The sequence below is a fragment of the Megalobrama amblycephala genome, linkage group LG4 (assembly GCF_018812025.1).
Source record: "Megalobrama amblycephala isolate DHTTF-2021 linkage group LG4, ASM1881202v1, whole genome shotgun sequence".
NCBI lineage: Eukaryota > Metazoa > Chordata > Actinopteri > Cypriniformes > Xenocyprididae > Megalobrama > Megalobrama amblycephala.
Window position 1 is genome coordinate 6,101,482 of NC_063047.1, and position 13,534 is coordinate 6,115,015.

Here is a 13,534-nt window from a genome sequence, read left to right on the forward strand (position 1 = left end):
GTGTGAGAGGGGACGCGAGGACCTTTCCAATGCATCAAAATGCAACGTCTTGCTAGTAAAGTGAGAAAAGCTTCCTTGTAGCTTTCATAGATACATACTGCAATTGTTTGGTCATCGTGTCATTATGTGATATTCAACCTGTTTTAGATCAGTTGGTGGCCTAATAGTGTCTCCAAAGACAGGTGCTAAATGTGTGTGTGTGTGTGTGTGTGTGTGTGTGTGTGAGAGAGAGAGAGAGATAGTGGGAGTGTTGAATTATTAAGGACAGTCAGAAGATTGATGAACGCAGACACACACATGCAAGAACACACACAGAACACATTCTGCAAAGTTCCCCAAGGTGTTGGAAAGCATCACCATATTCGTTCACCTGTCAAGAGATTCTCACGTTTTATAGTCTGTGATATGACCTGTTGCATCTCTCATGATCCATAACCTATAATATTTTGGGTCATGGAGAGACACAAGTATGAATCCAAAATTCACTATTCCCAAGGATTAGAGGGCATATGCATTCTACTATGATTCTCTCACCTCATGCATAGTGGTTGAGATCCTCTGTTGGTATGCAGTGTTTTGTTCGTGCTTAGTAAAATGATTCTTATATTTATGCCAGAAGGTTGGCATATATATGTACAGTACCATATTGATTATTAGCTGATATTTTTTTAATGTACTGGTATCAGTCAATATCGGATATTTACTTGTTCATGCTCATTTTCTCCTATTTTTTACATTTATTTTGTCTTTTAAAACAATGATAATTTAATAACACCGTTAAGTGTCATCTTTAGTAGATCTTACAATAAATATCTATTTTCATACTGTACATTATTTTTTTTGTGAATTGTAATATCACCTCAGCCCCAGAGTATGTCTATGCATAATTATCATCTTCATTTTTCCTTTTAAAAGATTACACGGATGTTAAATATATCTGTAGATGTTTCACTTTTTCCTTGCGGTTTTACGTGACCTTCTAAAAAAACATGAGTCAGTCTTTCCTTGGAGAACAACTTATGTTCTCTGGTCCTTAGAAATCTTGTTTGATGAGGTCATTTCTTATACCTGAAGAACACACTCTAAAGATATTTTTATATATCTTGAATGCTCTAACTCACACATGAATGTCATTTAATTGATGGCAGCATCAATTAACAGAATTAATTAGCCTTGAAGTAGGATGGATTCTTAATAGAGGAATAATCATAGTGTAGAGGAGTATGAATTGTATGTTCATGAACTGAATGTGGTTGTACAAAAAATAACCTCATTTGCAATTGAATGGCAAAAGAAACTAAATCCAGGGAGAACTCTGATGTTGAATTGAGCAGGGAAAAAAAAAAAAGAAAGAAACTGATATATTAAATATGGATATATTATATATGATATATTAAGGCCAAACTGTTGAAAGAGATGAGTGGAAATAAACTGAAGTGTGGTACTGAATATCGGCAAATGGAAGTGCCACAGCTCACTTGAGATTTGTGTGCCTGATTAAGATTTTCAGTAAAGGCATTTTTAAAATACATGACAGTGTCATTAAAAGATGACATATCACGATGACAACAGATATCAACAGAAATATCCCCTAGAAGAATGAATTTAGGATTCCTAATAATTTAAAACAATAATTGAAGTTGTTTTTAGAAAAACAAAATGCTTGTGTGCAAAATGCTTTATATAAAAAAATCTGAATAGTTCTGAGTAAATATTTTATTTTATTTTTGTTTAACTATAGGTTGGCCAGCTAGAAAGAATGAGTTAACCCATGATCATGTGGCTATAATTTATCATCTTAAATATATCAGCCTATATTACTGAATACAATAGCAAAGTCAGGGGGGGGGGGGGGTGCAAAAAATTATACATTTAGGAGTACAAAATCTATTTAAAATACATTTATTTCATACTAAATATACTACAAATCCATTTTAATATTTATTGACATATCACTTAAGATTTACAGATATAAAATTATAATTTAACTTTATCTGGAGTACTTCTTTTTTGCACAATGAACATTTCTTAATAGTACGCCTAAAAAGAGTTTTAACATTACTGTTAATAAGGATTGTATGATCTTGGTATAATATCAGTCTTTAAATGCAAAAAATTTAAAGTGTACCTAGAGTATACTTGCAAAAGTTCCACTTTAGCACAATCAAATAAGAATATCTTTAGTTGGACCTAAGCACTACTTCCTCACATTTAAAGTGCTTTAAGTACAAAATTAGTTGTTCCAATTTAGCAGACTTTAAATATACCAGATTAGTATGCCAAAAGTATAATTGTATAATTGGTTTTTAGCACATAAATATGTAAATGTATTAGTAGTATACTTAGCACAAAATGAATGTATTTCAAAATTTTTTCACTAGGGTTCACTGGGGCAATATCCTCAAAGGGGCATCGTTTTACCTTATTTACTCCTTATTTAGTCCTGAATTGTTCATATATAGTGCCTGCTCTAAGGTAATAATGTGCACCTTTTTGGGGTAGATAAGGTATAACATTGTCTCTTTCAGGGTATTGCCACATTTTTCCACATTCTTTGTGACGGTGTCTAAACAGTTCCACTGAATTCAATTTATCTCCCTTAAAATGATAAATATCATAGGCTAGAGATTTTTAGCCACTGGACTGTGTGTGTATGACAAACATACCTTTCAGTTTCAGAGCCACACAGCAAGTCAGATTCCTCTTTTTCTGTCTCACGCATATTCTTTAGTTTTTATTCTTGATGTAAAGTTGGCTATGTAGATCAACTGTGCATGTGTGAACAAGTGTGTTTGCATTTGTGTCTGCCAGTGTTAAGAGATTTCAAGAGGGAAAGAGCTTGAACAGCCCATGTGTGAAGGCTGAGGTTCTGGAGAGGTGAGCTAATTGGGTTTTGTGTGGTTCAGGGGAGACAGACTTATCATCTACGTGATTGACTCACCATCCGATAAGAATGCCAGAGCTCTGAGTGTATCGGGAAGGCATACAAGAGGATTATTCAAGTGTTTGTGTGTGTGCATAATGGAGAGAGAGAATGAGGATTTCAGCTGACCCTCAGATTTGATGGGGATGTGTAGAGGTGTCTGTGCTACATGACAGCAGCTCCCCAGGGCTTCAGGTTAGACCAACCACTGCTTTATATTCTTCCTGCAGGCAGAAAGAGAGAGAGTCCATTGACTGGAACATGGTGTAGATGAAAAGCAGAATGAGGAATGCTGGATGGGCAATGACAGAAGGTTTCTGTGAGAATGAAAGCAAACGAAGATGCCAATGTTTTCTATGATGTCAGGGGGATACAACCTTGAACGTTGTCTAATTCTGGGCCATGAGGAGAGGGACACTAAGGTCCTCTATGGTATAACAAATGTATTGTGAGGTAAAAAGGATCTTATTGACTATGACTATTCGAATTGATTATGACTATTGATTATTGATTGATTGTGACTATTTGAATTTTTTATTGACTCACAGTGTCAGAAATGTGAATTAGTGAATGAAGAGATAAATATGCAAGCAAAAACTACAAACCATCTAAATGCTTTTTCAATACTGAAAAATTCTATTTATACAATTAATATTATTATTATTTATTTTATTTTTTTGCCATATAATGAAAACGCTGTAACACCTATTTGCCACTTGTTTGCCACCTGATGGCACCTGTTGGAGTTTGGGTTCCTTGCCGCTGTCGCCTTTGGCTTGCTTAGTTGGGGACACTTGACATTTAACTTGACATTTGTTATTCAACAGTGCTTTGATCTGCCTGCATTGACACTATTCTTTAAGAGCTGCTGTGCAGCCAAAATAATGTACCAGATATCAATGTAAAGCTGCTTTGACACAATCTACATTGTAAAAAGCACTATATAAATAAAGGTGACTTGAATCAATCATTCTCAGCAAAACCTCCATGACTTAAAATGATTCATTACTTGATAACTTTTCATTTTTATTGAATCAATTCTCATAAATTCATTTAAATATAAAAGTAATTAAAAATAATTCCCCCACAATCTGATGTAATCCAGACAAGTTCATGTTTTTCAGTCACAAACGGACAGAAAATCTTATATTGTACTCCAGCTGCAGTTGCACACTTTTCAATGGAAATATTCCATATAAACCTGTGAGCCCAATGCTGTTTAATCGCCCAGTTGCTTCAATAGATCTTCTCAGTCCAAATACAAAAATCTGGCTGGGTATACCTGCAGAGCACTAGGCTTTGTATGCAGAATCAATTTTTTTTGGAGAGCTTTACAAAATCTTTGAGAGCTTTACAGAAAAACTACATAAATTTTCCTTGCTTCTTGTAGTTCAAGAGCTTTTTAATTTTATTTTCAATATACAGTAATCCTGGCCGGTAGACTCGCTGTTGTTACTTTAATACTGAAAGCATCAGATATTGTACCACTGGTTTGAAGCCTGTTTATTGGCAGGGACTGTGTATCTGAGGTTTAAATGTAAAGAGTTAGCCTATCACATATCGAAAATGTTTTTTTATAAAAGGTAAAATTTCATGCTTCTTCAAACCTTACATTCCAAGGCGTTACATCATTGCTGCAGTGTGGTGTTATGCCATCAGACATTGTCACAGTCACCGTCTGTCTCACCTTCCCCGGACTCCATTTCCCAGCATCCCTCTGGTTCCTCACCTGCACTCACTCACCAATCACCTGCACCTGCAAGCTATCACAATTGTTAACTCTCATCAGCACACCACTACATAAGCCCCATGTTAACTCCACCAAATTGTCTGGTCTCATCTATGGATATCACAGTTACGTTTACATGGACAGCAGTAATCTAATCATTGGCCTTATTCTGAATAAGACAATATTATGATTAAGATTTTTACATGAGTAGCTTTTAGAACATTCCTTTAGTGTTCCCGTTATACATGCTATAGAACAAAAATCAATTAATGGCAAACGTCATTACGTCCCCACGGCACGCCGTCAGACGTTCTCTACAGAATTTCACGTATCAGTTTTGGGTGTTTTATTTTTAATCTTACGAAAGCTTCAAGTGCAGTTAATTATTTGACATGCAATAGATACGGAGCCCCGCACATGACATGCAAGAAAAAAATAAGTTGTGCGCACGATTTACTAATTCGTTCCATCGATTTATAAATTCATAAATCGTTCGTAAATCGATTTAGCCTAGGCTAGGGGCTACTATTTATTTTACCTCTCGTGTGGGGCTCTGTAAATAGACAACGGATACAAATTCTCCAGCAACAGGCCTCCTGTACTCTAATTCGGCAACTTTCATTCATGCCACCGCGACAAACTCAGAGGTAGGCCTACTGGATGAGAGATGAGGTGAGAGGAATTTGATTTGCGGCTTCTTGTTTGAAGCTTGCCCTCTTGTTTGCCGTCAAACGGTTGACCACTGCCGTGTGTGTATTATGTGCCCTGTGGCAAAATGCGGCGAAAACTCCCACATGACGTTAATAGTGTGTTTAAGGTGTGTACATGTCTATAATGCACTCCAATAACGCGACTAAAATAGGAATACTCCACTTGTCTTAATTCGATTTGTGTTTACTACGAGTATGACTTTAGTCGGATTAAGGTAATAAACTATCGCTGTTTACATGGTACTTTCTTAATCAGAGTATTGTCTTAATCGTATTAATATCGGATTACTGCTGTCCATGTAAACGTAGTTGGTGTCTACGGTGCCTGCTTCCCTCCATTCCTGCAAGAAAGACATTGTGGTCATTATTCCAGTTCCATTTCCAATGTGCTTTAGTATCTCTACTTACCTGTTATCTCCTCTGCCAGATCTGTGCCTCAGTCTGTAAATAAAGAACTTGTTTTCACTTACCTGCCTGCCTCCATGTGTGCCTGACAGATATACACTTCGATGCTGTCATGAGGCTGAGAGGTCACGCGAGTGGTGGCAGGGTTACCTCAAACCAACAAGTCTTCCATCAGTCACGTGACCTACCTGCATCATGAACTCTGACCTCCAGAAGAGTACCAAAAGGGATGACAACAACATTAGCACACATTTCAGTTTGGCATCATTACTGCACATTAAAGCAACACTATTGAGCTGTTTGCGTTTTAGCTGTTAATAAACAAAACTGCATGCGTCTTGCGGAAGAATATTGTAGCCGGAGCTACTTCTCTGTTTCTGTACATTATGAGTCACGCAGGTACTAGGCTGCTCTGTAGCGGTGCAGACATGACCAGTCTAAAATAGTCTGAAAATAAACACTTATAGGTGTACCGTAGTGATTCAGAACATAGTTTGGAAAATTGATTCATGATGTACTTGCTATTATATCATTTTTTGTAAAATTTGAACACAAAAATGTACATAGTGCAGCTTTAAAGCATGAGTGATGTTTTGGCTGTGATGACTGTTTTGTGAGTCGGCATGAAACAGAAGTTCGATTGTCTTTCCTTCCATGTTGTGATGCATATCCAAGTGAAATGGCTTCTCAAACAAGAAAAAAATGAAGGTCAGGCATTGATTTTAGGAACTGACTGGATCGTTGTGGTTTGCAATTGCTGCAATCTCATGTGAGTGATTGAGGTTGTCATGAGTTTGTTCCGCCTTTGCGCCAAAAACATCATCAGAAAATAAAAGAGATGTTGCTGCAAGAGGGAGGGGAAGTTATTTAGATTAAAGATTATGAGGGAAATATGGAAATACTATTGCAGATTTTTTCTTTAGCTATTAGAGCAAATGCAAAAAATATATATATTTGATATATTTAATCTCCCATTCACTGCTATACTTATAAGTTTACCCAACTATGACAACTTCCGCTTCTGAGAACCACGGAAATGTGAAAAGGGTCCATTTAAAAAAAAAAAAAGATCAACCATTCATTATAAACACTGCCATATTACATAAAAAAAGAATTGTCACTTTAACATTTTAATCTTTTAAATGTGCAGATTTTCCCTAAAAATATGGGTATACTAATGTATCACTCATATGCCACATCCACAAAACCAAAAAATATATATATATTAGAAGAATTGGATGGTGAAAATAAAACCAAAAAAAAAGCACATTACTTCACAACAGGCAAGATTTAAAAGTCAAAAACAAGGAAAGCAGGGCTGTTTGAGATGCAGCTCTCAGGTGGATTTGATCATTTCTGAAAGGCATATTCTCAGATTTTCATGGTAATTATATTTATTTATTAGATATTATGTTTTTTTATGCTGCTTTGTATTACTTTTTTGACAGGAATATACTTCATTTAACAGTCAAAACTTAAACTGGTATCTGAGCAGACTTTGGCATTACCTTGTTTCAGTGCATGCATGTGTTTGTGTGCATGTAGATTCTTCAGGTTCTGATATGTGTCCATTGGGTCAGTTTCCGTGTGGGAATCTGTCGGTGTGTTTGCCTCAACCTCAGCACTGCAACGGGCAGCAGGACTGTCCTAATGGAGCGGATGAAGAGAACTGCGGTAAGACTGCGGGCAAGAACGCACAAAGACACATGCACTCTCACACAAAGAATACGTTGTATTCAAATGCAGTCACAAACACACACACTAATGCAAATGTGCAGCCATTGGCACATTGTATTGCCATAAACACACACATATGCATTTAGAAATATGAATACTGCAAATGTATAAATGGCATTATCAAAATATCTGTGTGTGTTGTAGTGGATAACAGTGGTTGGCCCCATCTGTTTGATGCATTCATGAAAACAAGGGTCCAGGAGTCTAAAGAGTGCAGTGAGTATTTTCTCTTCCACTTTCTCTTTTTCTCTGTGTTTGCAAATTGTTTACAGGGTAAACAAAGACATTAAAGGCTAATTATGTTGTGTTAAATCTTGCACAGTGTTTCTCTATGATCTTGAGGTGTGAGTGTGGCTTTCTGTTCAAAGTTATCATTTGTTTTATTTGCCAGATTTGGGTTTTCAATATCTTTTGCACTTTTAAACCCATGAATTTGAGATGGGTTTAATACTTAACAGCACTCGGTTAGATGGAACAGATCCACTGAATGTTGTTATTGGGTTTTATGAATAGGTGTTAGAAGATTTATGCTGTTGGTAGGTGTTATCAGTAGATATCAGGGGATGATATCATGTGGTTTTATCATTGGGTGTTATTTGGTATGAAAATTGAATTTCTTTAAGTTTTATTTTATCTTTTTCACTTTATTTATTTTTGCCTTTATGGAACAGAACAGTCAAAGACGAGAAAAAATGTGATGTGAATTGTGAAAAAAAATTATAGCTTGTTTCCCCTGAGAACTATTGTGAAATTTTAGCAAACATTCTAAATTTATGCTTTATTCCTTTTCCCATTTGCCTTAATTTTAAATTTGTAAAAATATATTTCACAAATACGCTAGCTTAATCTAATGAAAAATGAGACGCAGGAGGAACGGGATTCTAGAGACTTCAATGAACACAGAGAATCAACAAAGCATCTACAGATTAAAAACTGATGACCAAATTAGGGCTTATATTCACATGTAATGATAATTAACAAATCAAGGAACAGGCGTGAATCTAATTAGAAACCATAGTAGCAAACAAGGACGAGAGCTCAGGCAATGGGAACAGTGAAAAGGAAACCAAAACAGAGCATGACCATTCCAATATCTTTATAAAATAACATTATATGACACTTCTCATAAGATAGAACATAGGCTAACTATGACTCTTAAAGCTTCAAGAACTCATGGAGTTGTTGTCCCTCTTTCATCTTTGAGTGACAGAAAGAAGGACACAGGGAGGCAATGTGTTCAGCTTGGTGAATATATTTGATACGCTTCATTGTCTCACTTCTGAAGATCAGTGTGTTTTCTAAACTGCAAACAACAAACTGTTTTAAACTCTGCAACAAACCAATCTGTCACACTTCTGATTTGATTATAAAAACTTCTAAGCAAATTGGCCTAAATTAGAAACTCACCAAAAAGATACATTTGCTGAGATGAAAGGGTGGGAAGGAAAAGAGGGAGAGAGAAATTGAAACTTGATATCTCATACAGTATTATTTAATGCGTTTTGCTGACTATAATAAACCGCAGAGGGGCAATGGTGAAACATTACTTCTATTTCACACATAGTGACAGTCATATAGACTGTATTTCAGTGGGTGGTCATGGGGATGCTCAAAATCCTTTTTATTTTTCTTGAAAGAACAAAAGTGTCAGTAAAGACATTAATAATGTTTCAAAAAAGCTATAATAAATGTTGTTCTTTTGAACTTTTTTATTCGTCAAAGAAAAAAGTATCATATATCACAATTAAAATGGACAGCAGTTATTTTAAATTGTAACAATTTTTCACAATATTACTGTTTTTACTAGATTTTTCATCAAATAAATGTAGGCTTGGTGAGCATAAGGGACTTGTTTGGGAAACATTAAAAAAAATCTTACAGATCCTAAACTTTGCACAGTAGTGTATTCAGGTGTGCCCAATCCAGTTCCTGGAGATCTACCTGCAGAGTTCAGACCAACCCTGATCCAACACACCTGTCTGTGCGTGTCAATAGGTACTCCATCTATAAGAGTCAAAAAAAACATGCACAGACAAATCCAAATGAAACCCTGCGGCTCGTGACGACACATTGATGTCCTAAGACACGAAACGATCGGTTTGTGCGAAAAACTGAACAGTATTTATATCATTTTTTACCTCTAAAACACCACTATGTCCAACTGCCCTGTGCATCCGGTTAGTGAGGTCAGAAAATGCATTCTGCTGACAGAAGTGATCTCTCGCGCTTTGCTTCAATGAGTGTGAGAGATCACTTCCGTTGTCAGAGCGCATTCAGACCTCATTTACTGGATGCGCAGGGCAGTTGGACATAGTGGTGTTTTAGAGGTAAAAAATTATATAAATACTGTTCAGTTTCTCGCACAAACCGATCGTTTCGTGTCTTAGGACATCAATGTGTCGTCACGAGCCGCAGGGTTTCATTTGTATTTTTCTGTGCATGTTTTTTTTTACTCTTATAGATGGAGTACCTATTGACATGCATTATACGACTGACAGACCACAACAGTTGGAGTTAAAAATCATCATTTGTGTTCTACTGAAGAAACAATCTTGGATGCACTAGGGGTAAGCAGATAAACATCAAATTTTCATGTTTGGGTGAACTATCCCTTTAAGATCTTAATTAGCTGGTTCAATTGTGTTTGATTAGGGCTGGAGCTGAATTTTGCAGGAAGGTAGATCTCCAGGAACAGGATTGGGCACCCATTTTTAAAGTCCCCCTGTAGTCAATAATTGTATCCCTAGCTTAAAACTCATCTTTGATCACCAAAATTACACATTTAAATGTTTTTTCCTGTGAAAAAAAAATCTTCATGCCTTGAAATAGCTTGAATGTAACACCCTTGCCTCATTTATTATATGTGGATCTATGAATATGCAAATTAGCCCCGCCTCCACTCGCTCACGCAGCACAGAGATCCACTTGGTCAACTTACTGAGGGAAACGCTGCACAACTGTATCGCTCTTTATACAACATCGGACACATAATGGTAATTAATATGATTAGCCTTTTGCTTGACTACATTATCAAACAGTTAATAATGTGTTGCTAATGTTACACAAACCATGTTCCCGGTTGCCATGTCAGAGTCAGACAACTGCCTTCTAACAATCAGCATCCTTACAAACTCTTTGAACAACTCAGAACATCAGTTACAATTAAAAAAGCTGCCTGGAGGTGTCACTGAGATGGCCACCGAGTGAATTAACTTGCTTTAAAGCAGGGATCTTCAGCAGGGGGTCTGCCAATTATTGTTTGATTGTAAAAAATAAAAATGTGTTAAACAGACCTACAATATAAAGTTAACTTCAACTAAAGCTAATGTTAAAGAACAATAAGTTCAACTAAATGTTTCACTGTAACGGTGAAATTAAAAGTAAGTACAGTACATGACTGTGCATCAGTAATGGCTTTCCAAAATATGTAAATATATTTGTATGTTAATATAGGCCAGGCTTAAAAGGCACACCAGAGCATGGCTCTTTGCTGTCTTCCCTCCGTTGAGAGACAGGGTCATATTAGAACTGTGTGAGTACGAGCAGAGGGCAAATGCGAAGACCTTCTGCAGCTCTCCGCAGAAGCAAATACTCATCTTGAGTATCTAGTCTTCATGCAAAAGGTATTACTGCAGTGCAGAGTATAGAAAAGGACAGGGCCCGAGGGTGGAAGGTTTGTTTTATTGTGGGAGCAAAGCACAAGTTTTGCTTGGGGACAGCCATCTCGGAGTCTGATGATCTGACACGTTCTCTCAACAGACTGCAAACAGACTGGGCTAAACGAAGTCACCAGGAAGGTCATACATACTGATTTGTGCTATTCTGTGCAGGGCAGCTCCATTATAGATGAGAATCAGAACATTTCTGCACAACTTTCTTCCTTAAATTTAAATTCTGCTTTCTGTTAACCAAGTGAAGCCATTTAACTGAAAGGTTCTTAGCCCACCTATAAGCTGAATGAAGTCAGCAAAGTGTTTGCTTTCTGTCTACCTCTCAGTTTACACAAATTACAGTTGGCTGCCAAGAGGGCTGGTGTAACTGACCTTAATGGCACGAACTTAGTGGCATTATTACCCAGCATGACTGAGGAAACATCCAAGAAAGCTTTTAGAGATCGATGGGAGAATAGGGTGATGGTGGCAACATATACTTACAAGGGAAATATACTTATTATAAGCTTGCCGCTTGCCCCCCACCATCACCTATCACTGAAGACACCGGCAGGTGCAGACAACTATTTTCTAGAGAATAAGCAGCACTGGGATCAACCATATGATTTATTCTCATAAAAGTGTGTGTGCAAAAAAATCATATGCCCTCAGACTCCAGTTTGAAAACCCCGGTTTATACAGTTATTCAGTAGAACAGCAAAACTGTCACATACTGTAGGTGGATGGCTGGTTGGGCTTGTCAGAGGCGGTCTATCTAACCGCAGATGTTATGCAGCACTTAACGGGATTTCCTCCTTGTTATGCATGTCTCTAGAGCTTTGGGTATAATGGTTAGTGATAGACTGCTGCTGCTTTCAGGAGGAAGCTGTCCTACGTAGGCTCCCAGGGGTTTGATACTGCTCACAACACTATTCTGTAAATAGCTGACTGATTTCTGAAGAAGTTGGTCATAACTGTACTGCTGTTTTAAGCGTATTGTAGAGAAAATATTAAAACAAAGGTCAAATGTATCTGTTTTTACAGTGTTCATGCCTTAACCCAGTTCACGACTACAAATATTGCAAGCCTACAATATTGTTCATATTTTTAGTTGAGTCGCGTCGAGAGTTCTGAAGCAAAAGTGACTGAAAACCCCCTGCAATTTTATGTTTCAACCACAGATGGTGATAGAGAGAACAAAGTCCTGTAGTGCAGCTTTCATTAAAAAACACTATATTCATGCCTCTATCTCTGTTTGTCTACATGCATGTTGATTTCAAAGATGTTTGAAATGATGTTTGATGTTTCATTAAAAGCAAATGGAGACAACCTCAAAAATTGAGTTTTTAAATAAGATTTAAAAATACATCGATTCTGTGCATCTCTAATATTAGAGAGGAGTGCGTTCTAAAGTCTAGGAGCATAGGAAGCCCTGTCCCATACAGATCGCAAATGTGTCTGTGGGACAGCCAGTAGACCAGCTTGGGTGTATATAACGTTAAAAGTGCAGACAGATACTGAGGGGCCAGACCATGTCAGTATGTCAGTGCAAAGACTTCAGAATTGGTGTGATGTGTTCTTTTCTCTTGACTCCATGTCAGGATCCTAGCAGCAGAGTTTTGTTGACAATGGAGATTGGTGGAAATGTTCAGGTTGGGGTTCCCAAAATGTTCTCTGTCAAAGCTAATTTTATGATCTTTTTATTCTTTGCAGGGACACATACAAAACAAAGAAAAGCTATTTACAGTAGCACAATGTTGCAGACAATAAATACACAAGGGACAGTAAATATAGACTATAACATTAGACAAATTAAGCAAAACCTGCAACATCCTTTAATGATGACAGAGTGAATTAGTACAATAATCATCACAATTTAGAGGTTGAGTTAGTGTAGATCATTGAGGTAGATTATTAATTATTAAATGGCTAGTGCAACACATGATGCAACATATGTGCAATTTATGTGGTCTGTACAGGTATGACATGCAGGGTTGATGAAGTCTTACTCCCAGTAGCAAGAAAATGCTCCCATATATGTTCCTTAGCCTCGGGTCTGAAAGATAAATGTGGTCTTTCCCGATGGTGGAAGGCAGGCCATAGTGATGTACTGACCAGTTTTTACTATCCTTTTCAAGGCTTTCCTGTCAGCCCCAAAACAACCTTCATAGGCCAGATAGTGAGTTTGTCACTCTCTACAAGCCCTGCGGAGCATCGGATGGGATGAAAAGTTCCTATGTGAAGTTTGCTGATTAGGATGTGGTGTAAGATTGTTTTGAAAGCTGAATTGAAATCAATGCTTCCTTTATTTTCCAGGTGACTGCATTTGAGATGGATAGCGGTTGATAAGGCATTCTTGGTTGAGTGGTTATTTCTGTAG

At 37.1% G+C, this 13,534-nt stretch overlaps 1 protein-coding gene across 4 annotated transcripts in view; it reads left to right on the forward strand.

The window, feature by feature from the left end:
• The window catches only part of rxfp2l (relaxin family peptide receptor 2, like), a 53,923-nt gene that overhangs the window by 1,381 nt on the left and 39,008 nt on the right, over window positions 1–13,534 (forward strand). The window contains exons 1-3 of one of the 4 annotated variants that reach the window (XM_048187026.1): window positions 5,179–5,324; window positions 7,313–7,441; window positions 7,649–7,720. In XM_048187026.1, coding sequence (XP_048042983.1) covers window positions 7,330–7,441; window positions 7,649–7,720 — 184 coding nt within the window. In that variant the 5' untranslated portion in view covers window positions 5,179–5,324; window positions 7,313–7,329. Of the gene's footprint in view, window positions 1–5,178; window positions 5,325–5,975; window positions 7,152–7,312; window positions 7,442–7,648; window positions 7,721–13,534 lie in introns of those variants that run through there. The other 3 variants (XM_048187027.1, XM_048187028.1, XM_048187025.1) reach the window with 3 other exon arrangements.